Here is a 23,671-nt window from a genome sequence, read left to right as displayed (position 1 = left end):
TTTTGCTCTTCCGCGTAACAAAACCAAAGCTCTGAAGGGTAGAACACTTGCATCAACCCGATGAGCCCAATCCTAACCAGATATTCTCAAGTTCGAGAGGAAACTGAGACAAGTTCGGTCCAGTACTATGGGCCGTGTCTGAGACTAAGAAGGCAAACATCAAGATTTGAGACAAATGCCACGGTTGAGAGACAGTCCAGACAACCGTGTTGAACCGTTGTCCTTCAGGGAAGACTTTTCAGACGTGAAATGGTCGGCCCAAAGAGGCATAGAGGGCCCCATTTATTCCTCTATCCCGTGTGCCTGTCTGAAAAACCTGAGAAACGGCAGCCGGTGAAGCGTCGAGTAACCGTTTGCTTAGCAGTCATGAGCTAATAATTGCTGTGCTGCGCTGGTCGTCAACGTCTGGCCCAGCGCACTCGAGCGTATCGGGCAATAGGAGACAGGGAACACGATGGGCCGGCCCACTGGAGCCAGGCGGATCCTTGCTGTTGGCTAGGTACATGGTGCCTGCCAGGACAGAAGGAAAAGATTGCCGACGGAAGAGTGGTTCCTGGAATCACACAACGGAGGACACCCTCAACCCAAGTGGTCTGTCATCCGTTGTTCGAGAAGATGGAGGGTGGACGAGGGAGAACCCGCGGGTTGGCTACATGCAGTCAAGCGGCAGGGTGAGATAGGTTGTATGTGTGTGATTCTGTGTGAGAGTTTTGTGTAAGCGGGAGAGGAGTTTCCAGCGTCCCTGAGGGCATGTCGCAGCGGCAGGTACTGGTGACGGTGGGGGTTGGAAGGCGAAAGAGCGCGGTTTGTTTCTCATCGGCCATTTAACCCCCGGTCAGCGACGTGCAACGTGGCTCGCCTGGTTGAGGCTCGCCTGTGAAGATCCATGCAGCAGAGTCCGGACCGCGGGCTGGCGGGAGGGGCGGATGTGACTGCAGTGACAGCGATAGTGGCACCAGCCGTCGCAATGGTGGGGTTGGGCGGCGGTTTGTAGCGGTTTGTAAACGCAAGTAGAGTACAGTGAGTTACTCGGTAGACTTTTCGACGAGCAGAGGTATGATGGTCAGGCGGAATTGCGAAAGCCAGCAAGCCAGTGCTGACCATGTCAGCATGGAAGACTGAAGTTGGTATTCGCGCGCGATGCCCCTTGGAAACCTTGCGCCCGACGCGAAGGGTGCGGGTTGGACAGAGTCAGATGTACGCATACGCACAGCACGCATAGCCTCTGGCATGGTTGTCACTGGCGGGTCGAGGGGAGAGGTTGGCGTCTACCTGGGTACGAGAACGTAGGTAGCGGAGGTTGGGCGGGATGATGGTCGCGGTGGATGGCTGAGGTAACCACATGGCTCCTCCCGAAGGACGGTGTGTGAGAGCTGCAGTAGCCCAGTCTGGCCCGAGGAGATGTGCAGCGAGTGTGCGTCCCGTCGCGCAAAAGCAATTACTGCCATTGGCGCCGTTGATGCCCTGCGGAACCCGACTTGGTCCGACGACATGCCACAGACGGGGGACAAGATTGAGGGAGATGCGATGGGCCGCAGAAGTCGAGACCCGGGGGTTGGTTGGGCGCTGAGAGCACGACAGCCAACGACATGGCCGCTGATTAGTGCCAACTTCTGTCTGGCAGCGACATCCATTCAGGCTGATCCCGACAATGGGTGAACAGTTGGCAGGTGTCGGTGGTTGCCCGTTGACGGACGCCCGCCGGGCTGGCAGGGCATTGAAGCTCACGATGAGGCCATCGCGATACCGAAGGTGATATCGAGTGGTATCGTTACTGGGAACACGAGGCGAAGTAGATGGCTGGCTGCTATCGTCTGTGAGGTGTCCTGTTGTATTCGCGAGATAGAGGTAGAATTGTCCGATCGCGAGTTGTTTTGTTGTTCATGCTGGACGAGCAACGGTCCATGGGTGTTTCCTGGGCAGATGGAAAAAATTAAGTTGGCCCTTCAATTTACCAGCTCAGGGAAAAGGAAGGTCGGGTGCCATTCCATTCCGTTGTTCTGGAAGGCGCACTGGCCGCTGTCACGTCACCGCCAGTGCTTTGGGAAGGGCCGTTGTGACCCTACAGGGCACCATGGGCACCGTTGGGCTGGAATGCCAGCTCAAAAGTTGGACGTGCCCTGTAAGCGTCTGGGATTAGGGCAGAAGAAAATACGGCGGTAGTGCGTTGGGCGCTAAATGAGACAGAAACACAGCAAACACAGCAGACACAGGCCATACTTCCAGCGCGCTTGTCTCTGAGGTGAGGGTACCGTCTCAGAGAAGCCTGCTCTTAGCTGCCGTGATAAACATCTCGTGTGGGCCTCGATAAGAAACAAGTATCGGTATCCCCGTCATCGCCCAATATCTGCGCAAATTGAGTCCAAAGGTACTTTTGCAGCAACGCCGGACGCCCGCTTCTTCAGCAAACGTCCCTGACTTTTTCTCGGAGAGCCAACCGCACCACCCGCCTCGTCCACCCACCGTCCATGGCCTCACTCAACCCTTAACAATTTTTTGCATGAACACGTCGTGAAGCCTCATTTTCTTTTCTCCTGGTGGTCGAGTCCACTCTATATCATCGAGATAGCATCGTCTAGCGCATAGTGACCCCGCCCGTTTTTACGGAGACCGTAACTCGGATCACGGCTGCGGCCAACGAGGCCTCCGGATCGCCATCGCCGCCACCTCGACGCCCACGGGGAAATTGATCGTACCTTCAGATGTCCATCATCACGATCGGTCACTCCTGGCGACTGGCGGTGTGCCGAGACACGTGAGCAGTGGCTTCTGTCCCGGTCTCGGTCAGGTGGGACCCTCTTACCTCGACTCAGGCGGCCAACACCGCCATGATCCATCGAGCCCAGGTGGACCGTCGATGTCTCGCCCGCCGCTCACCGGACCAGACACCGCTGCAGCGCGGCTGCGTCTCCGGCGCATAAGCCAAGCAACCCATTCTAGTTCTAGAAGGACCCTGGAAAACAGACGCCAGCGATGCATTCCTGAGTTACATAGGTTTCCAATGATAGACACTGCATGTATTCCTTACACCGACCCTTCTAGCTTCTCAACAATGGTCAATGTGTGTTCTATGAAGACTTGGACGTAGACGTAGACGTAGACTGTGTAAAGTACCCTCCCGCAACGCAGAAAAAGCTTGTCAAACTCCCTTCAGCCTCCACAACCGCGAGATTCCCATCGAATAGCACCCAAGTGCCCCAAAACGCCAACGCCAGTAGACAGGTCTGGAAAGGGGAGAGGGGCTAGCTGGCTGGCTGCGAAACATGTGAACCAAGACCGCGCAGGACGTCTTCTCCTTCACAGCACGCCCTGCGTTCGAGCGTGCTTGTGCCTGTGCGCTGCGAGGTATGTCGTGCAGCGTCCACTTCTCTCGGGCAAAGGACCATTCGCATGGCACCTCGGATTGCCCTCGTGCGCACCGTAGTTCCATGCATGCCTCCAGAAGCCCCCGTCCCAAACCAGGAATGCTATGCCACCACTCTCGACCGTCCCCACAGCATCACTTGACGTCTTGGGCCCCTTACATGGCCATCTCCGCCTGCAGCTTGCGGAGCTCTGCCTCCTCGTCGTCCTCCTCGACAGCGACGGGCGTCTTGCCTTTGACTGCGCGGCTATGATTAGTCATTGGATCTAGATCGGGCGTGGATGAGGGACGATCCTTACGTTCTCCGTTTGCCGGAGCGGGCATGCGGTGCACAGCATCCGATACGGGAACCGAGCCGGTGCTGATCATCTGCTCGTCCAACTGCTCCTGTTGCATCTGCTCCAACTCGTCCTCCAAGTCCACGTCGTCGATGGCGTCCGTTTGTCCCGTTGTGATAGCGTTGACAATTTCTTCGCTGAGTGCGTTCTGTTCTCGAAGGTCCTCCCTGCATTCGCTGGTAAGTACGTCGAAACATCTTGATGTGATAAGGTTTGGGGACATACATGGTCTGGTCCACCTTTTCGACCGTGAGCTTGCCGTGAATTCCCTTCATAGCCTGGCCAGCCTTCTCCATAGCGAGCAGCGTCTCGCGGTTGATGTTCGCAGACTCGATAGCGTTGATTTGGGACTCAAGTGTCGTGATTTGGGAAACTGTTTGCTCCAGGCTGTGCTCGTGGCCCTTCTTGCGGCGCAGGGCAGCCTTTGCGGCTATCGGAACATTTCGTTAGCACCCAGGCCTACAAACCATGAAATACCGCTCGGCCTGCTCACCGTTCTTGTTTGTGTTCACATTCTTCCTTGCGATAGCATCTTGTTCGTCCATCAAGTTTTGCAAGTGTTTCTCTCTCTTTTGCAGCATATCGAGCTGGACTCGCAGGCCAAGGATCGCATCTTTGGCATCGTTCTTCTTCTTGGCGCCACCGCCGCCGCCAAACCAGCCCCAGACGCCAGACATGATGATGTTCGCTTCGCGGTAGTCGGAATGAGGGTATCGGAAAGTGTCGCTCGAGAAGATGCGAGTCGGTTTTGAGGATGTGCGCAGGCAGCTACGGCTCGAAGGCAGCCGTGATATCGGGTTGCGTGGCAGCAGGCCGAAGTTTGATGGCGGGGTACCGAAACAGGACGGAAGTGGGCACCAGGCGTCGTCAACGAATCGTGGAGCGGATAAAGGGTATTGGCGGACTCGAGTAATGAGGCTCTAGATGGTGCGACGAAGGACTCGCGGCCAGCAGGTCGAAATATCGCGAGGGCCGATAGGCAGAAGGCTGAGAGATAGAGTCGAGGTACGTAGGCAGGTATGATGCAAGCTCCCGACTGGCTTAGCGATGCCGTTTAGTGGGCGGCGGGCGATGACGGTGCTCGCCCAGCAACCTTGGGCGCCTGATTCCTCCGCAGTTTAGCCGGTCAGATGACCCAGTTCCGCCGCGCACGTGAGGCTTTTCCGAGACCGATGTCTTATCGCCTTATCAGAAGAGTCTGCTTACATAATGCAGCATCGGTCCGCCCAGTGAGTCGAGCTTGGTAAGGTACTGGCGGAGAGATGCGTTGACTGCGGAAGGCACCCTTCTCTTCCACACCGTCTAAACGTCCGCTCAATTCTCGCATCGTCATATTTCAACCGCAGTCATCGACGATAACCGGACACACATGAAGACACTGCGTCCACAATGCTACCATGACACCATCGCCTTAGACAGACAACCGCATCAACCATGTCAAGGGGTCCACTCCCCTCAAAGCTCAGTCTCCTGTCAGACTTGCCTTCCAAACCTCCAGGCGAAAAGGTGCGGTTCTTGGGATGGTAGGGTGCCCAAATTCATAACACAACGACGCTCTTCATAATACGACGTTCGCTCCTCGTCATCGGGAGTTTACCCGTGCTTTCTCATGTTCTGGCTGCTGACTTGGCTCCAGTGTCACGTCCTATTCAATGGACTCGGCTGTGCTTACGTTACACCACGAATCCCCCAAAGGATCCAATATTAGTGCATTGGTCGATGTCAACCTCCTTCTCGGCAACCTCAAGTCAGAGCAGACACGTATTGGCGAGTGGGTGAACGTGGTCGGCTATCTCACGCCTGCCTCTTTGGGAACACGGGCCAAAGGGACGACCCGCGAGCCGCAGCATGTGGCCGTTCAAGCGCTGATGCTCTGGTCTGCCGGTCCTCTCAATCTTCAGCGGTACGAGGCGACGTTCGAGAAATCATGAAATAGCCCCCGGATGGGTCTGCGGCCGATGCTCTGACGAGGCAAAGCGCACCACCTGAGGGTGAGGGGTACGGGTATGCCACCTGACTTCGGCACACTTCGACCTGGCCCTTCCTACGCCGTGAATAGGCAGGCGTGTCACACATACTCTCTGCTCACCACCCTGGCCGGCCAGCCTTACTTCGCTCATTGGTCTCTCCACACAGCGCACCATGACACCTCGATAAGAGCCAGTGCTTCCCGATCATTGATGGATTCATGCTTCACGGGTTGAAGTCGGACACGGGCCGAAATTAGTGTCGGGATTCGCATACCTTCGGGACGTCCCACTGAGCAGCCATCTTCGGACAAAACACGTGCTGTCGTTGGTCCTCAGAACTTATTCGGTTCGACTTCTATGCGACTTGTCTATTTGGGAAATGCACTACATATGCCTATTGGGTATCTGGACGGGACGAAAAGCTAGCTGGTCGCATTCGCCGACGCGCCGTTTCGCTATGCGCCTCTTGCAACAATTCCGCATACACATACCTATTAGGAGCAATGGGCAGACGACGCCGGAGTCGTCGGTCGTCACCATTGGCCCCCAAAAATGCCAGATGGCAGGCTGTTTCTGGACCATTCTGGGACACAAAGCCAGGCCTGTCCCAATCAGACAGACTTGGTTATACTGCTTCGTCCACCCGTCGCTCAACCAGTCAAAAACAACGAGAGTCCGGTCGGATCCACCGTCCGCTGCGGCCACCAGGCCACACAAATCAGCTTCCCCTCACCACCAGCAACACCTTTGTCGCATATGGTAGCGCCTTGGATCATCAAATCCCACAAATTTCGTGCCGTTATGCATGAAGGGGCTCACCCGGCCGCCTGCAACGCCTGTGTCGTCTGTGTGCTTAGATCCAAAGAAAAATCTGGCCCAATCTGAGATCTCGATCACTTCAGTCCGGCTCCGCCGAACCGCTCAACATCATTCACGTCGCCTATCATCGTAACGTCGATGCCGCTCGTGGCTGCGGTGTGCATCGTGTCTCCTTCGTGACGAGTCGTTCGACCCTCTGGATATGACCACCGGCTGGTGCAGCGGTCTCTTGAGAGGCTTGTCGGCCTCCTGAGCCCTAATCGCGGCTTGTCGCTCCCACATTTCTTTGGATTTCCTGCAGATATCGTCGATTTGTTCCTGTGGCAGGCGACGGTGGTCAGTGGCTTACAGTTCTGCGCCAAACAGGGGCAAGCGACGACGAGGCTCACATCTGTCAGGCAGGGGCCTGGGGTGGTGATGAGGAAACCATCCTCTCCCTATTGATGCTGTGAGAGGCGTCTCGGGCATCTTGTCTGAGATGTTCACACCTCGTTTGTGTACGGTCTGACCGTCGCATCCGGACCAAGGTAGTAGGGAAGCTCTTGGGTGATGATCTTTTTGTGGATGTCCAACCTGGGAATCCAGTATCTGTTCATCTCTGACGACGAGGGCATGGCTATGGCGATTGTTCGAGCATGAAGGAGGTGATCTGTCTATCCGGAAACCCGGGGTGTATAAGATGGCGCATGCTGTTCTTGGTTGATGGTGATCAGGAGGACGACGACGGTATTTATCTTCGCCAACTATGCGACCATAAGGGCGTGCCAATCCTCACGCACTGCATTCAAGTGGTGATTACGAGTGTACAAGTCGTATTATTATTGCACCAAGTGCAAGACAAGAAAAGCACTTTCACAGTCTTGCCCTTTTGGGTTCAGCTGTCGGCATCCTCACCGCTTCGAGTTCTCAGTCGTCAGAACCTGCCTCTGCTATGCCTGCATGCCAGGCCTTACGCCACATACCTTCATTGTCTTGACGGTTTCTCATAAGTGGGAACCATCCATCTGGATTGCGTTCCATCTCACAGGTCGGGGGGTGTGAGCATGCAGGAGATAGGCAGAAAAGTGAGGCGGACGGCACCCACCCATGACAAGTCCGCCTCACACCCGCCATTCAAATTCCTCGCCACCACCAACCACGAATCACACATGAATAAACCCCGTCATGTTCGGAATCACCACGAAATTGAAATCGATAATTTCGGCCGTTACCCTAGCCATCGAATCAGACGTCGGGTTCTCTCCATTCGTCACTTCTCGACTATGGATCATTCCGCTGCAAGATCCAATGACGACTCCCGGCTGCAGCTTCTGCAGGTCCGTCATTCTCGTCGTCGCCATCCGCGAACATGCTGATATGGATCTCGTCCTCGTGGCTTCGTGGTTTTTCTCCCAGCTTATGTTTCTATTCAGGGATGGACCTGGTGGGTGGGTTAGGTAAGTCGCCGTTGGTCACTCGCAGCCAAGGGTGCCGATCATGTCGATCGTGGTTTCTGACTTCAAGGCGAACATGCGGGGAGAAGTAACGGCGGCCACTCATTGTTCCAAAGGAGGTTATATATCAAGGATGTCGATTTCTTCAACAATCCGGATGAACCCTGGACCCTTCCTGTCAACACTGTTGGTCCCGGATTCCTGGAACCCAGGGCTGCCGTGATCGGCGCCGTCCACGCCGGATTTGTCGGCTTTCGAAGTGCCGATGGATAGTAATCAGTAACCCGCCACGCCCTTCAAGACCTCGCCCCCTCCTTCTCCACGCTGGTGGTGTGCTGTTCAACTTCCTTCCTAATGACAATCCACGATATCCGACTCAGCATACCTTTCAGCCGGATTCGATGAAATACGATAGCACACTACGCCCATCATGAATGTGACTCGACCATGAGGCTGCCCTCACTGCACATTCGACACTATGAATCCTTGTTATCACACGAGGCGGCTTCGCTGGTGGTACCATACGTGCTCGGAATAATCTGACGCATCTGGGGGGCATCGATTCGGTAACCCAGACGGCGTGCGCTCTCGGTATATCCTTGATCGTACGATGAAGCGAGCAATCTAAGGGTGCATACACTGGAGCGATGCAACGTTCTGCCGAGGACAGGCTGGGCCCCATTGCGACGGCAGAACCCCGCACTATTGCTGCTCAGTCACCAGAAGGATTCGTTTTAGCCCGCTCATGGCTCATCACTGTCACCTTCGCTTCCAGGATATCTTTGAGACAGATTTCAGCCTCACTACTGTGCCAGGATCAAGGAATTGACCTTGCCATCAGGCGCACAGCTTAGCCAGGCGGACTCAGCTTCTCGAACTGACATGTCATCAGGTGGAGGGGACCATCTCAGACAACGCCTTGTTCCATTGCCAGGTTGGCATCGACACCAATGCCTCATTTTAACGTTTCTATGCGATGCTTTTGCTAAAGTGACAAACATGGTTGAAGCGCTCACTCACTCTGGTTGGGTGAGGTCAAGATTAGGATGAGGGTCTGTGGACTGTTTGAGCCGCACGAGGGCTTAGCCTGCCAGCCCCTCTTGCTAGTGCGCCTAGTTGGCTCGACCGAAAGAGCATATTGACCAGGGACCTCTTGATGGGGCAGGCGAAGGCGCGCAAGATTTGTGAGGAAGGCCACCAATCATCGCGGAGTCACCATCGAGCCGCGGCCGTTGCTGCTATCAACTTTGTAAATCAACAACTTCGGTTTGCTGTCGACCCACCAAGCCTCAAAAAACAGACATGGCTTAGGTTTCATGGCCGACATTGGTCGGCACCTCGTCGTTCGATAGTGACCCATTCCACAGTCGTATGCTAGGCATGACAGATGGACACAGCCTGCTCATGATGTATACTGCATCTCTGGTCTCCTTCCTCTCTGGTCTACCTGTCTGGTCTACCTATCTGGTCTCCCTTCTCTCTGGGTTCCTTCCTCTCTGTTCAAAGTTTCGATGAGGGTCGGTGCGGCGCCGTCGATTAGAGCTGGCTGAGGCTCCTATCGCGAGCCACTCCATCATCAGCCAACGATGACATGCTATGTAGTCCATAGCATGGCCGATTCTTCCTACACCATAATTCAGACGAACATGATTGAGTTTGATCATGTGAGCGTTACAATTCGCTGAAAGTTCTGCCGCGTTGCTCAAATGAATGGGAAATTGAGTTAGATTACCCATCGGCCATCCAGCGACGCAAAGCAGCAATCAGGCTAAATCACATCATATGACAACCATACTTTCTGCACCCCACGTTCCTTCTTCAAGAAGCCCGGAAGTTGAAATCGTGGTCCGTTAAGTGATACCAAGCTTCTCCTGTCTCTTTTTGGGGGGTTGAGGCTGCCTTTTCTGAGACTTGGCTTCCATGGCGGTGCGCGTTGGTAGCCAAGCCCGGTTGTTTTGAGTCGAAGAGGTCGGTTTCGGACTGTGCCCGTCCTGGTGGGCATCGCCTCAAGTGAATTTTGAGAATGCGTTGCAGACCTCGCGTCCAAAGAGGGAATGCCCCCAGCCCATTTCGAGTCAAGCTAGGCTTGGCTGCGCAACCTCCTCAAGCCGGTGTTTTGTCTTCTTCCAAATTAAATCACACCCACATTTTCAACATCTGATACTTGTTGAAGACGCGGTATGAGAGAACGAAACGCACGAAAGCATCAGAGTATTTAATCTTGTGCTTTCCTGAAGCTCATCCGCCGCAGCTGAGATCTCGAGTTGAACTCTCTCAGCTCTTAGTTGTCGAGTTCTCTGGTCCCTTGATCAGAAACACCGCCTCGCCATGCATCCCGTATCCATCTTGGTAACACTCCTGATTGCCTGCGCTTCTGCAATGGCGCAAGATCAACCTTCCATTCCTCTACCAACCCCAACGGCCATCAGGTACTCAACTCAGACTACAAATATCACTCCTACCCCCAAGCTGGCCTTGGCTCCGACCTCCCTCGTCACGGTTACAATCACAAGTTGGACCACAACCGTCGTGACAGTTACGGATATCGACACTGTCATCGAGACCGTGACACAATGGGTCCCGCCGCCGACGCCCACGTCCACAGTTCGTTTGACAATGTCAACAAGTTCCGCGACATCGCGGTCGACGACGCAGGCTCCGGTGCCTGAGCCGACGCAGACAAAATATGGACAATGTGGCGGGTCGGGATATACCGGCGCGACGAAGTGCGCGGCTGGGTCGAGCTGTTCTGCGGTCTCGCCGCCTTGGTATTATCAGTGTTTGTAGCTGAGGATATGCTCCATGGAATCGAGCAACCCTAGAACAGCAGAATCAAATGTCTCAATTCATCGAGACCATTCATAATACATAACTACCTAGTCGCTCCCATACTCTGCAGCTTCGCGAAGGTTTCGAATGTCCTCTCGGCCTATGAGACAATTCTGTTGGCTTATGGGACGATCCCGCCGCCAACACACCTTCAAGCCAATGATATACGAGTATAGTGCAGCGCAACAAGCAGGCGTGCTGACAGCTCAGGTTGCATGCATACACCGCCACATCACAGTGCCTCGCGTATGCGCCTCTGATCCCCTCCTGGGCGCCACATAAGGTAGCCTTGCGACCAAGTTTGCCAGAAAAGAAGACATCTGAGATTCCCTCCTTCAAGCGTGGACGTCTAGCGTCCATGTCAAACTCTCATCATGGACCCTATTTCGGCCTTTGGACTTGCGGTCAACATTCTTACCGTTATCGACCTATCGGTTAAGGTTATCTCGACTGCCTCTGAGATCCGGAGCTACGGCGAATCAATCACAACTAGCAACCGGGCTGCAGTGGCGCAACATTTCAAGTCTCGTTGTGAGAAGCTCATCGAGTCAACCAAGACAGCATCCGTACATTCAGACAACCAAAATCATGTTGTCATTTCAAGTAACGATGATGTGGCATTACATCAACTCGCCGAAGAAACCCATCGCTAGGGATATTCAACAAGGTCTAGTCAGGCGGCAGAAAGGTCAGACACTATTGAAAGCTCTTCGCGACGCTGTTCTAAGTGTCTGGGGAGAGCGCGAGATGAAAGAAAAGACAGAGCTACTCAAGAAAATGCGGGCTGAGATTCAGTTTGAGTTGATGATGTCTATCAAGAACAGTATCGACGCCGCTGGTTTCAGGTGGAACGAAATGTTGCAGAGTGTCGATGACTCTACACAGCATATTATCGAAACTCTCTTATCAGACAACGACACCATCCGGTCTGACATGGAACGACGCGTTGAAGAACTCAACCAGGAGGTTATGGGTCATTTTGATCAGGCCTCACACTTGGCTAGTCAGCGCCATGATGAACTTCTCAATGCCATAGCTGGGGGCTGTGGCTTGGCTACGAGCGCAGTTTCGGAAATTCCAGCTAAGATTACCGATCGTATACTGGGAAAACTCTGGTTCGCGACAATCAAAGACAGGTTTGAAGATATCCTTCCAGCCCACAAGAAAACCTGTGAGTGGATCTTCTCGAGAGACCTTCGACTTCATTTCAGCTCCACCTTCATCGAATGGATAGAGAACGGCACGGGCGTATATTGGATAAGTGGAAAGGCCGGCAGTGGCAAAAGCACTCTCATGAAGTACATGGTCAACGATCCCCGGACCGAGATGTTGCTCCAATCTTGGGCTCGTGGCCAGCCTCTAGTGACAGCGAAGTACCTATTTTGGGACCTGAGCTCAGATATTCTCCCAAAGTCACTCGATGGACTCTTTCGGGGTATCCTGCGCGAGATCATCAGGAAAGATGCATCATTTGCTCCGTTGCTGTTTCCAGATCAATTCAAACAAGAAAATGGTTGGTCGGAGCCCTTTCCGACCTCGAACGAGTTGAAGAGAGCCTTCGAACGGCTCGTTTCTCTCGAGTCATCGCCCAGTCAGGTGGCTCTCTTGATAGACGGTCTGGATGAATACAGCGCTCCACGCGGCGCCCAGCACGACCTCTCTGAGACTCTTAAACGAGCAGCCCGTTCCAAGCATATGAAAATCATTGCGTCGAGTCGGCCAGAGACCGTATTTGAGAAAGCATTTGCGGATTGCAAAAAGCTCTATGTCCACGACATGACTAATCGAGATCGAAAGATATTTGTTGCCGATAAGTTGCACGAGCACCAGAGGACATCCCATCTGGTGAAGATCTCGGGTGGCAAAACGGAACTGAATGATTTGATCAAGTCTACCGTCGAGAAATCAGAGGGCATATTCTTATGGTTGCGACTGGTTACTGAAGCTCTTGTTCAAGAACTGGATGTTTGCGAGTCTATTGGGGATCTTGAGTCTATCCTCATTCAATTCCCTCGGGGTCTGGAAAAGCTTTTCCTTCACATGATGCGACGCATGTTGAATGAAAACGAAAGACGCGGCTTCGAATGTCTTTGGCTTATGCGCCGATCTACCAGCTTGAAGTATAAGCAGTCGCCTTGTCGGTTCCGCATACGAGAATCCATGACGAAATGGTCTGATGAATACTCATTCGATTTAACGGCTTTCTGCATGGACGGCGCGCAAATGCCGCTTGACATGGTTCTGAAGACCCAAGTCGGCCCCCTGAGTTCTGCGGCCGTAAAAGACACCGTCGCGAAAGTCAAAAACAGGCTGAGTTATTGGTGTGCTGGACTACTGGAGGTTAATTATTATTCAAATCCCACTGGGGCATGAGTTGGAGGATCCAGAAGTCTCATTCATCCACAGATCAGTGTCAGAGTTTCTTGAACTACCGTCAACCTACCTGGACCTGACAGAGGAGTTGGCTGAGACTTCTTTCAACGTGAACTTCATGTTGATGCAAGGGCTACTGATCAAGCTGAAAAGACACGGAACTGCATGGGATTTCCATTGTACTGGCAAGATTTGGGTCTTTGTGGAGCTCATCATGAGGCTTGCCCAATTCTCAAACGGCGACAGACGAGAGGAGACTCATGCTTTGCTGTCTGAACTGGATAGAAGCATGAAGTCTCTTGTTGAAATTCGTCAGAGGAGCTCATCCCTCGAGCTAGCATGTCGAAGTCACCTTGATTGGACGTGCTATTTTCCATGGGCAGCGCGAAAGGATTTACCAATCCCCAGAACACCCTGCGATTGCGTTCAGAAAAGCCCGGGCTTTCTATCCATTGCAGTCGAAAATGGGCTTGCAGAATTCGTTCTAGACACCTTGGACAGCTCCAAGATCAAGCGCTTGGTGAAGATAGCCATGGGTGTTGCGCTGCTCAATTCAGCATGCAGGCCGCCACCATTTTCTCTCAGGATTCCCGGCACGATTAGGCCAGTAATCATACATAAACTTCTCGACTTAGGTGTGAACCCTAATCAAGTCTGTCATGATGGAGTTGGACAAAATACAACGCCGTGGAAGAGTATGCTGAAGACCGTCAATGATCTTGAAATCATGACTGTTGAAGGGGCTCGGCAACTTGCAGACATACTCGCGGCAATGATCAGGCACGGAGCAGACCAACATATTAGGATCAGAGCCGATCCATTGAGCCAGGAAGACGACACAGACTCCGATACTTCTACTGATTCCATCATCTCCAGCCCAGACAATTGCACAGTTCCCCATACTGCTGATCAGAATGATTGGAAGCCTTATTTCGAATCTCACCGCCCGAAGTCTGCATTATCGGGAATCCGGGTTGAAGTGCCGATTGACTCCGAAGAGGAGTCGCTGCACGCGCCTAGTAGCGTTGATAGTATCTTATCTGTGCCGTCAGGAGATTCGCATTTCCTGTCTAGGTATTGGAAGGCAAATTCCCTCACCGTCCGCGATATCATTGAGCAGTCATTCATCACTAAGCCTTCTGTCCGACGGGAGGGTTATGAATTTACGCTTCCGGGAAAATTTGTTCCCTTCGAAGAGATTGATTCAGCATGGAAGATAAGAGACGAGTATTGGGGAGTCAAGTACGGGGCTACGTATCCTGATGACGCCCATCCGCCAGACCTTACCTCATCGGAAAATGAGAGCATACGGGATATGGGCCTGGGTTTGCTGCAGCTTCTGGATCAGAGGAAGTCTACTCAGAACCCTGAATCAAAAGATGTTCAGAGCGTGTTAGTGAAGAATACTGATTCAGAACCTACACAGGGCGTACCAGCGAAGCAGCCACGGATTTCGATCCGGAAGCTGGCAAAACTGCATGCAATGAAGGCAAGATTACTAGCACGGTTTCGTAGAACCAGAAAGTGAAGCCGAAAGCCTGTCCTCATAGAGCAGATAGAATCAGGAGGAACATTGATGGCTGGGTGTTACTGGCCGGACGGGTTTTCAACGCGAACCGTTCTGACCAGAATCCCACGATGACTTTTTAACAACCTGGATAGCTATCAAACCGAACCTTTGGAAAACTCTATCGCCCAGGAAGGTATAAGAGGATGAACCGCCCCATCAACCGAAATCCGTCGAAGGACTTTTTACTCCCCAGCATTCTGTCGGTAGTCGTGTCATATCCAAACGGTCAACATTTACACTGCAACGCTCATCAATTAGTGCAAAATGGCTACCACCTTCCACTCGTTTCCAGACTTGCCAGCTGAGATTAGGCTCGCGATCTGGGAAATGGCAATCGCACCCATAACCTCCACGCCCTGCGCTTGTGCTGATCGCTTTGTCTCCTTTGAGAGGTACGAGAACCCAGAGTCGAGGAGTAAGCACGATGCGGCCCGTCCTTCGGAAGACCATCGACCTAGATATCTGTCCCACGACCCTTCAGCATCCTTCGACTTTGGATTATGGACTGCGAGCGCCGAGTCGAGGCAAGTCATCTCCAAACAAGTCCTAAAGCACGCCCCGGAAAAAGAGCTCGGAAAACATGCCACGCTCGGCTGCATGCATATCAACGGAGAAGATATCGTCTTTGACGTGTTCCACCATGCAGTTATCACTTGCTTCCGCGTACCAGAAGACGAATGCCTCAATGTCGAAGAAGCGCTGGAAGCTGTACCATACACCCGGGAAGGATTCGGAACACGACCTACGAAGCTCATTGCGTTCGAACTCGACGACTCGTGGGATGAATCGTGGGATGAATCGTGGGAGGTGAATCTTAGTACATTGGAAACCGACCCGCACGTTTTGGAAATTTTGATGAAGATGCCCGGGTCCCAAAGCGCGTTTTTCAGAACTATACACAAAATCATTAGGGAGAGGCTAGATTGCCGGCTTTATCTTTTCGAAAGCAACGAAGATGCTTGTGTCGGGCCTCTCAACGAGTGTCAGCTTCAGTCTATTGACGAATGGGAATATTTCGAGTTCCACAGCAACGGGAACAAATTTGCCTTTGAAAGTTGTTCAATGTTCCTTGGCGACGCTTAGGACAGAATGTCCAACATCGCTAAGTTGTTGATTGCCCTGTTGGCGAGCAAAGGAAGAAAAGGCCACTGGGACCCCGATGGTGCATATAAGAAGAAGATCTGAAGATCTTCTTGCCTGCATGAACGCGTTTAGACCAATGACGCTTGTACAGCACCTCATCTGCGGAGATTTAGGCATCGAAGCTAGAGTACTTGAAACTTCAATGAGCACATCGAGCGACATGCTTCGCAATAAGCCATCTATATACTGAGACGAACTTGGTATATGAACCAACAAACGATTTCATTTGCTACTCTTTTGAAAGCCCCAGACGTGCTTCCGTGATCTGAACAATCTCTCTCCAGTCCATCATCGCTCCCGAACCAGTATCTCCACAAGCTAATGTCTTCTCCATGGGCTGCAGCACCTCAAACCAGTTCCACTCCCGGAGGGCACTCAGTTGCTTCCCTGTGATAGGGTGGTTATGCATACTTTGATATAAGTCAGCTTGGCTTCTCTCCGAGTGCATCAGCGGTGAACCTACGCAGAGTTCATCGCGCTGGCGACGAGGATCCTCTTCTTCCGTCCGTCTATCAGACCTTCTGGGTCCCACGCCCGAACAACACTAAGCAACAGGCTAGAAGAAAGTTAGCATCGCGCGGGACAGGCCGAAATTGAAATGGGGCCCTACTTGTCCGAAAAGCCGTTCACAATCTTGGCGAGGGTATTCGCGCTCAACGGTGCGATGAGCATCATGTCCGCCCAGCGCCTTAACTCGATGTGCAATATGCTAGCGCCGCGTCTCCATGGAGAAACCCATTCCTGTTCATCAAGATGAATTCCGTCTACGTTCTTCATCTTGCGGATCGTGGCTAGTGACGGCTGCTCTTCCGTATTGCCGGTCAAGAACTGTGCCGCGGAAGCAGTGAGGATGAGTCTGATGGAGAGATTTTCATGTTTTCCGAGCGCTTCGATGATATTTGGAATCTTTATGGTTGCTACTGAGCCTGAGGCGCAAAGTAAGAGGTGCACCTTGCCGTCGTCCCGAGACGCTGCGACTTCTGCGGCGGGGTCAGACATTTATGCGTCTTTCTGAGGAGGTGTGGCTGAACAGAGTCAAATATCAGGGCTGCTAGATTTCTCGTGTATCTGTATTCAGTGTTAGCACCGTTTCCATGGCCCCCTCCCTTGAGCAAGCACCAAGGGTTGCGGCTTTCAGTACCGAGAAGATGGACTTCGACTCATCAACACAACATGAGCCCCACATCCGAGACTTAAGGGAATGTAACTTACACGCGGGTATGACTTGAACTCTTCTTGTGGTGCGCGATAAAAGTTTCAGAATGGAAAGTCTTCGTCAATCGTGAGTTAATAAAGTAGAAATTTCAGAAAGTGTAGGTAGCCGGTGAAAGAAAATTGGTTTGGGATGAGGGAGATATTGTAAGTTGAATCACCAAACGCAGATGACTAAGTCGGACACTAAGGCCCAAGTGTGTGGGCCACCCGGCCGGCCCCGCCACCGCGGCCGGACCGGCTGTAAAATCAACTGAGCTGTCTTTCTCGGCTGATTTCTAATATTCTCAACGAACAGATCCTTCTTGAATTTGCCCTGGAGAGATCAAATGATTTAAATCTAATGATGAATGTCGCATTCTGTACAAACGCAGTATGAGAGTGTCTGTGGTATTCCAACACCATCTGGTAGTCAGCTTCACAGTGCAGCACTCACTAGAAGCCCCCCCCCCCCCACCCCCACCCCCCAAAAAAAAAAAAAAAAAAAAAAAAAAAAAAAACTAGGCCATGTATATCAAACTTTTGATGGTAGAAAAATGAGCCGCAATTGATGAATAATGCATCAGAAATGACTTCGTGATGAAAGAATTGGATGAACCAGCACATTGAGACAAGACGCAACGGCCGCTTACCTAATGACGCTGGACCGACCTCACTGATCTCATTGGCCAATCACATGTCGACCGCTGATCCCAGGCATTTAGCGGGGTCCCAAATTTTCCAGGACTGCAAGGTGCAGGCCAAAAAAAAAAGTTGCTGTAAATCTTCCAGGTTGCTATCGGACCAAGCGAGAAACCTCCGAACGGGAAGAAAAATCACCACATCATGGCGGCGGGCAGCACGTCTTCCTCCCTCACATCGACATCGCACAGCTCCCACACCCTCTCCTTCGCGCCCGGCATGGTCGCCCACATGCCCCCAATGACCGGCGCCAGCGCCGCCGACGTGCGCGCCCTGCTCGACAACATGGGCCCCGCGAACCGCCACGCCTTCCTGCAGCCGCCGCCCGCGATCCCGTCGGCCTCGCTGCAGGTCGTCAAGGAGACGCTGGACGCGTTCGCCGGACAGATTAGTGACGAGCAGCTGCGGCTGCTGAAGGAGGCCACGAAGAAGCGCAAGAGGGCGGACGCCGACCGGGCGGACGTGCTCAAGATCCGCAAGGTGCACGTCGACGGGTTCGAGACGGGCCAGGTCTGGCAGCAGGCGCGCCGGATCATCAAGAGCGCTTTGAAGCACTCGCAGGAGACGCTGCAGGAGCTCGAGGACCGGAACGAGATTGTGGCGAACGGCGTAGGACAGGACAGCCTTGCGGAGTCTGACGAGGAGGGATCTGAGCTCGACGGCGAGGAGGAGGGCTCTGATATTGAAGAGGAGCTTTCGGGATCCGACCTGGAGGGACTCGAAGACGAAGACGAAGACTTGGAGGAAGGGTCCGACATCGAGGGCCTGACCGGAGACTTGGAAGACATGGACGAGGAGGAAGGCGAGGACGACGAGGATGACGAAGAGGAAGATGATGAGGAGGAGTACGTCGAGGATCCGAACGGACTCAACGACGGCTTCTTCTCCATCGACGACTTCAACAAGCAGACACAATGGTTCGAGGAGCAAGACGCAAAGGGAGACCCCAACACGGACGCCGCCAGCGACGATGAAGAAATCGACTGGGATGCCGACCCGATGGCCGCTTCTTCCAGCAAGTCAAAATCTACAAAACACGCCGACGAAATGGACGAGGATGCTGAAGACGCCGAAGATGTTGAGGAATCTGACGAGGAGGACGGCCCCACATTCGGCGACATGGACCTTAACGCCCCCGAGGGTGCCAGCGATGATGAAGACATGGACGAGGACATGGCCGAGGAGGGAGAAGAGTTCAACGCCAACGGCATCTACTACAAGGACTTCTTCGCGCCACCGGCGAAGAAGTGGAACAAGGACAAACCGAAGAAGAAGAAGTCGGTCCGCTTCGCCCCTAAGAAGGTCAGCGAGGAGGACGTTGAGCGCGCCATGGAGGACGTCAAGAGAGACCTCTTCGACGACGACTCTGACCACGGCGACGACTCCGAGGACGCTCTCTCCGACGTCTCCGCCGGCGACCCGCGGTCCCGCAGGTCAGCCCACGAGCGCCGCCAGGCCAAGCTCGCCGAGGAGATCCGCAAGCTCGAGGCCGAGTCCGTCGCCAAGCGCTCGTGGACGCTGTCCGGAGAGGCCTCGGCCGTAGAGCGCCCGACCAACTCCCTGCTGGAGGAGGACCTCGCCTTCGAGCACGTCGGCAAGCCCGTGCCCGTCATCACGGCCGAGGTCAGCGAGGGCATCGAGGACCTCATCAAGCGCCGCATCCTCGCGCAGGACTTTGACGAGGTGATCCGCCGCCGCCCCGGCGCGGAGCTGCCCGAGAACACGCGCCGCGGGCTCATCGAGCTCGACGACTCCAAGGGCAAGGGCCTCGCGGAGGTGTACGAGGAGGAGCACCTCAAGAACGCGGACCCGGAGGGCTACGTGTCCAAGTCGGACGAGAAGCTGCAGCGCGAGGAGAAGGAGATCGAGGGCATGTGGAAGGAGCTCAGCGCGCGGCTCGACGCGCTGAGCAGCTGGCACTACAAGCCGAAGCCGGCGGCGCCGACGCTCACGGTGGTGTCGGACGCGGCGACGATCAGCATGGAGGACGCGCAGCCGACGACGGCGCAGGGCGTCAGCGGCGGGCAGAGCGCGCTCGCGCCGCAGGAGGTGTACAAGGCCGGCAAGGAGACGGCGGAGCGGGGCGAGGTGGTGGGCAAGGACGGGCTGCCGGTGGCCCGGCAGGAGATGTCGCGCGAGGACAAGCTCAGGCGGCGCAGGCGGGAGAAGGAGAGGATCCACAAGGCGGGCGGCCTGGACGCGGCCAAGAAGCCGCTCGGCAAGAAGGCGCAGATGCAGAAGGACACGCTCGCGGACCTGAAGAAGGGCGGCGTCAAGGTCATCAACCGCAAGGGCGAGGTCGTGGACGTGGACGGGAACAAGGCCAAGGCACAGACGCAGGCGACAAGCAGCAGCTTCAAGCTGTAGAGAGCGCCGTCGCTGTTGGATGGTGTAAGCATGTGGACGGAGTTGTCACGGGCGTTGTCGGTCATTCCTCCTGGGCGCGATGTAGAGCCCAGAGTAATTTGCATGTATCGCAAAATCAAAAGCATTCATCTTTCCGTACCTTGCTCTGTCTACTTTCCCATGGGACGAATAGGAAGCCAGGCAATTCGCAGCCAAAGCACATGTGTGTTTTCCCATAAGTCGTCCACAATCCCAGCCCGTTATCGACGGTGGTAATGACATGGTCAACGGCGAAATGACACACAGAAACTCCAGGCCTCAGCATCCGACGCCGGCAGGGTCTGCAGCATCGCCAAGATTTCTTTTCTCTCCCCTAGACCAAACCCAGCGCCGAATGCTCTCCGAGGACGCAGGTCGCAGCAAACCCCGCGAAGAACGATTGAGGCCCAATCGCAGCCGGACCTTCCCAAATCGCCGGTCGGATCTTGGGGTCGGCAGAGGCCGGGTGAGTCGTCCTCTCCAGTGTGCGCGCGGCAAGACAAGGGTTGTAGTGGTGGCCACCCACGCTGCCAAACCCAAGGGTCCAGATGGCAGCAGCCAGCAAGGCATTCCACCAATGAAAACCGGACCAAAGCCGTTTGTCACTGACATTAAATTCGGTCAGCACCGCCCAAACATTTGCTGTCCACAGTGCTCTCCTAGCGCTTCCTGCACCGCCCACCTGACGATTCAGGGCGGATGGCAGGGGGAGTGAAGAAAAAACCCTTCACCCTGAGGGAAAACAATTGGAAATCAGAAATCGTGAGGCGTTTGGTCGGGCCGTCGCCCTTCATCCGGGTGCAGTAATGCAAGGTCATTGATGGTCATCCTCCCCCTTCTGCAAACCCCTGGTGCACCACCCTTGGTCTCTCCCCTACAGCACGCTGCGTAATGGGCCCCGTCCATGACATCGCCCTGCCCGTGGATTTTTTTTGTGAGCGCCTGCGTCTTGCGTAAATGGGGGCGGGGAGAGGGTACTGATTGACTGGAATAGTCGAAGGTGACGTTCCGCTTTCGGACCCCTATTTTGCAACCCCCAAGGCCAGGCACAGCAAAAGGCAGAAAAAAGCACAACGACCCAATGGCTTTGTCGCATCCGTAAGCAAGAGATCTGATTAATGAGCTTGGGTTGATCGGAGTGGACAGAACACTTGCTTGTCCCCCGTCTCGCCGTTCTCCGGCCATTCTCCGTGGCAGCACCTTGCTTCCAACAACTTCTTTTATCAGCCGCCTTTCCCTTTCTCCCCCCTTCAGTGTGTTCCTCCCACGCATCCTGCCTGCCTATCCTGCACCTTACGTCTGCAATACCCACTGCAAGACCAGTCCCCGCGGAATCGTCCACTTCACTGGCAACCTACGCAATACCGTGTAACTAGGCCTCCCGATTACGGTGCCCACCCCGCCAACCCCTCACCATTCCACGCTTATCAAGCACCGCAAACTGGACAGTACGCTACACAGTTTTCCTCCGAATTTGCCTTTGACTAATCCCCTCCCAAGAGAAGCCATCCCATCCCATCCAGTCAATCACCTTCCTCTCTCTCCTCACGTCAACCTCCAGTCGGAAATTTCCACCAGCCTACCCCCAGAGCCTTTCCACCTTCTTCACCATTAACTCAATCAACGCCGCCTGAACTTCCAACAAAACCTCCAAACCCGCGTGAACAACACACTTTAACATCCCACCGTCACACGCGACCCCCTCTCCTCTCCAGGACAAAAAAAAAACCCAACATCCGCAGCAACAATGGCGCCCTCAATCATAACCCTCGACACAACCCCCGACTTCGACTTCACCCCCTCCGCCCTGCCCCCGTCAGCAGCGGCGCCCGCGGCCACCCCCAAGCAACAGCAACAGCAACGAACCCTCCTCCTCGCGCCCCCCTCCCTCTCCTCCGCGCCCAACAAGCTCTCCGCCGCCCTCGCCTCCCACGACCGCGCCGCCACAGACCTGCAGATGCTCGACCGCCTCTCCGCCCGCCTTGTCGCCCTCCCCGAGTCCGCCTACGACCTCATCCTCGTCCTCACCGACGCCGACGGCTCCCGCGTCGAGTCCACCCGCCTCCTCTCCGACCGCGCCGTCCTCTCCGCCGTCGCGGAGGCCCTCAAGCCCGCCGCCCGCCTCCGCGCCCAGGACGGCGGCAACCTCGCAAACGACCCCGCCGTCGCCCGCGAGGCCGTCCTCGCCGGTCTTGTAGCTGTTGGTGGTGCTTTCGAGAAGCCTGATTACGACGAGGCGCCGGTCACTCTCTCCTTCGGCAAGAAGAAGAATGCCGCCAACGGCAATGGTGCCGTGTCCCTCAACGGAGGCGCTGTGTCTCTCAACGGAGGAGGCGCTGTCTCGCTTAACAGCAACGGTGCCGTGTCCTTGAACAGAGGCGGCGCCGTCTCGCTCAACAGCAACGGCTCCGTGTCACTGAGCAGCAAACCCTCCACCGCCCCAGCCGTCTCCGCGCCCCCGGGCGTGGGTTTCGTCGACTTCAGCGACGACCTCGACATGGACGACGACGACGACGAGCTGATCGACGAAGACGCCCTCCTCACAGACGCAGACCTCTCTCGTCCCCTCAACATCCGTACGTTTTCCAACCCTCCAGAAAGAGCCACAACAGAAACATTGGGAAATTGTCTTGACTAACAGTACTCTTTTAATACAGCCCCCGAATGCGCCCCCAAGGCCGGAAAACGCCGCCGCGCCTGCAAAGACTGCACCTGCGGCCTCGCAGAGCGCATCGCCGCCGAAGACGCCGCCACCCGCGCCGCCGCCGACGCAGCCCTCGCAGCCGCCGCCGCCGCCGCGCCCGTCAAGCTCGACACGGACGATCTCGCCGAGGTCGACTTCACCGTCCAGGGCAAGGTCGGCTCCTGCGGCAACTGTGCCCTCGGCGACGCCTTCCGCTGCGACGGCTGCCCCTACATCGGCCTGCCCCCCTTCAAGCCTGGCGAGGAGGTGCGCATCCTTAACAACGATATCCAACTGTAATGCGAAGCTTTCTCTTTATCACGAAATTCTGTTCTATTGGGAGTGGCATATCACGGGGAGTTTCAATCATTTTTTGGCACAAATCGGATACTGGGCACGCAAAAGCCTCTGGTACATACATACCTTTACAGCAGCTTGTGCATACATGCATTTTCTGGATTGGGGGGAAAGGGAATTCGGCGGGGGAATATCACGGCAGGCGGCAAACGCCAGATTGGGCGCTTCTCATTAGAAAAAAAATTTGTCTTGAGGTGTTTGAGGCGTATGAAAAACACGGGGCAGCGATATATATAGGAGGTCACTGAATGGATCAATCACACCGCCACCCACCAGCTTGGGATGGGCAAAGAAAGCAAAGGCATCTGTAGGCCGTAACCAAACGATAAAAATAGCATTTCGCTAGAGACAACATTTTGCTCTATACTTGATGATACACATACAACTCCGTCCCGTGCTGAATAAATCCGAGTAGTAGTGGTTGGTGGTCGTAGTCGTAGTAGTAGTAAGCTGGGGCTCCCTTTTGTTTTTGTGATCCGCTAAACTTCCCATGCATTGATCCGAGGAGCCGTAA

At 54.6% G+C, this 23,671-nt stretch overlaps 8 protein-coding genes across 8 annotated transcripts; 5 read left to right on the top strand and 3 right to left on the bottom strand.

The window, feature by feature from the left end:
* Nucleotides 1-3,520: 3,520 nt before the first annotated feature.
* Nucleotides 3,521-4,379, bottom strand: SNF7 (Vacuolar-sorting protein SNF7; the record flags this gene model as incomplete). Its single annotated transcript, XM_032022873.1, has 4 exons — nucleotides 3,521-3,603; nucleotides 3,664-3,869; nucleotides 3,928-4,132; nucleotides 4,196-4,379. 4 exons carry the CDS (start codon nucleotides 4,377-4,379, stop codon nucleotides 3,521-3,523), a joined length of 678 nt encoding a protein of 225 aa, XP_031880184.1.
* Nucleotides 4,380-5,136: 757 nt separating this feature from the next.
* CGGC5_v006215 (uncharacterized protein) lies at nucleotides 5,137-5,633 on the top strand (the record flags this gene model as incomplete). Its single annotated transcript, XM_032022872.2, has 2 exons — nucleotides 5,137-5,225; nucleotides 5,339-5,633. 2 exons carry the CDS (start codon nucleotides 5,137-5,139, stop codon nucleotides 5,631-5,633), a joined length of 384 nt encoding a protein of 127 aa, XP_031880254.2.
* A 966-nt stretch (nucleotides 5,634-6,599) lies between these two features.
* Nucleotides 6,600-7,105, bottom strand: CGGC5_v006214 (uncharacterized protein; the record flags this gene model as incomplete). The annotated part of the gene is made up of 3 exons (XM_032022871.1): nucleotides 6,600-6,809; nucleotides 6,881-6,928; nucleotides 6,980-7,105. The coding sequence occupies 3 exons, from the start codon at nucleotides 7,103-7,105 to the stop codon at nucleotides 6,600-6,602; spliced, it is 384 nt and encodes a 127-aa protein (XP_031880259.1).
* Nucleotides 7,106-11,362: 4,257 nt separating this feature from the next.
* On the top strand, nucleotides 11,363-13,126 carry CGGC5_v006213 (uncharacterized protein; the record flags this gene model as incomplete). Its single annotated transcript, XM_032022869.1, has 1 exon — nucleotides 11,363-13,126. The coding sequence occupies one exon, from the start codon at nucleotides 11,363-11,365 to the stop codon at nucleotides 13,124-13,126; it is 1,764 nt and encodes a 587-aa protein (XP_031880257.1).
* Nucleotides 13,127-16,068: 2,942 nt separating this feature from the next.
* On the bottom strand, nucleotides 16,069-17,456 carry HAL3B (putative phosphopantothenoylcysteine decarboxylase; the record flags this gene model as incomplete). The annotated part of the gene is made up of 7 exons (XM_066151665.1): nucleotides 16,069-16,249; nucleotides 16,303-16,395; nucleotides 16,450-16,695; nucleotides 16,791-16,819; nucleotides 16,871-16,907; nucleotides 17,052-17,063; nucleotides 17,422-17,456. 7 exons carry the CDS (start codon nucleotides 17,454-17,456, stop codon nucleotides 16,069-16,071), a joined length of 633 nt encoding a protein of 210 aa, XP_066009194.1.
* A 420-nt stretch (nucleotides 17,457-17,876) lies between these two features.
* Nucleotides 17,877-20,099, top strand: MPP10 (U3 small nucleolar RNA-associated protein MPP10; the record flags this gene model as incomplete). The annotated part of the gene is made up of 1 exon (XM_032022865.1): nucleotides 17,877-20,099. One exon carries the CDS (start codon nucleotides 17,877-17,879, stop codon nucleotides 20,097-20,099), a length of 2,223 nt encoding a protein of 740 aa, XP_031880193.1.
* A 909-nt stretch (nucleotides 20,100-21,008) lies between these two features.
* Nucleotides 21,009-21,751, top strand: CGGC5_v006210 (uncharacterized protein; the record flags this gene model as incomplete). The annotated part of the gene is made up of 4 exons (XM_066151664.1): nucleotides 21,009-21,051; nucleotides 21,112-21,117; nucleotides 21,494-21,565; nucleotides 21,618-21,751. 4 exons carry the CDS (start codon nucleotides 21,009-21,011, stop codon nucleotides 21,749-21,751), a joined length of 255 nt encoding a protein of 84 aa, XP_066009193.1.
* A 113-nt stretch (nucleotides 21,752-21,864) lies between these two features.
* On the top strand, nucleotides 21,865-23,100 carry DRE2 (Fe-S cluster assembly protein DRE2; the record flags this gene model as incomplete). Its single annotated transcript, XM_032022863.2, has 2 exons — nucleotides 21,865-22,693; nucleotides 22,775-23,100. 2 exons carry the CDS (start codon nucleotides 21,865-21,867, stop codon nucleotides 23,098-23,100), a joined length of 1,155 nt encoding a protein of 384 aa, XP_031880185.2.
* Between the last annotated feature and the right edge of the window lie 571 nt (nucleotides 23,101-23,671).

The sequence above is a fragment of the Colletotrichum fructicola genome (assembly GCF_000319635.2).
Source record: "Colletotrichum fructicola Nara gc5 chromosome Unknown KSG_Nara_v1_contig03, whole genome shotgun sequence".
Classification (NCBI taxonomy): Eukaryota; Fungi; Ascomycota; class Sordariomycetes; order Glomerellales; family Glomerellaceae; genus Colletotrichum; species Colletotrichum fructicola.
Note: the sequence above shows the minus strand (reverse complement) of the source record. Positions and strands in the feature narration are given on the sequence as shown.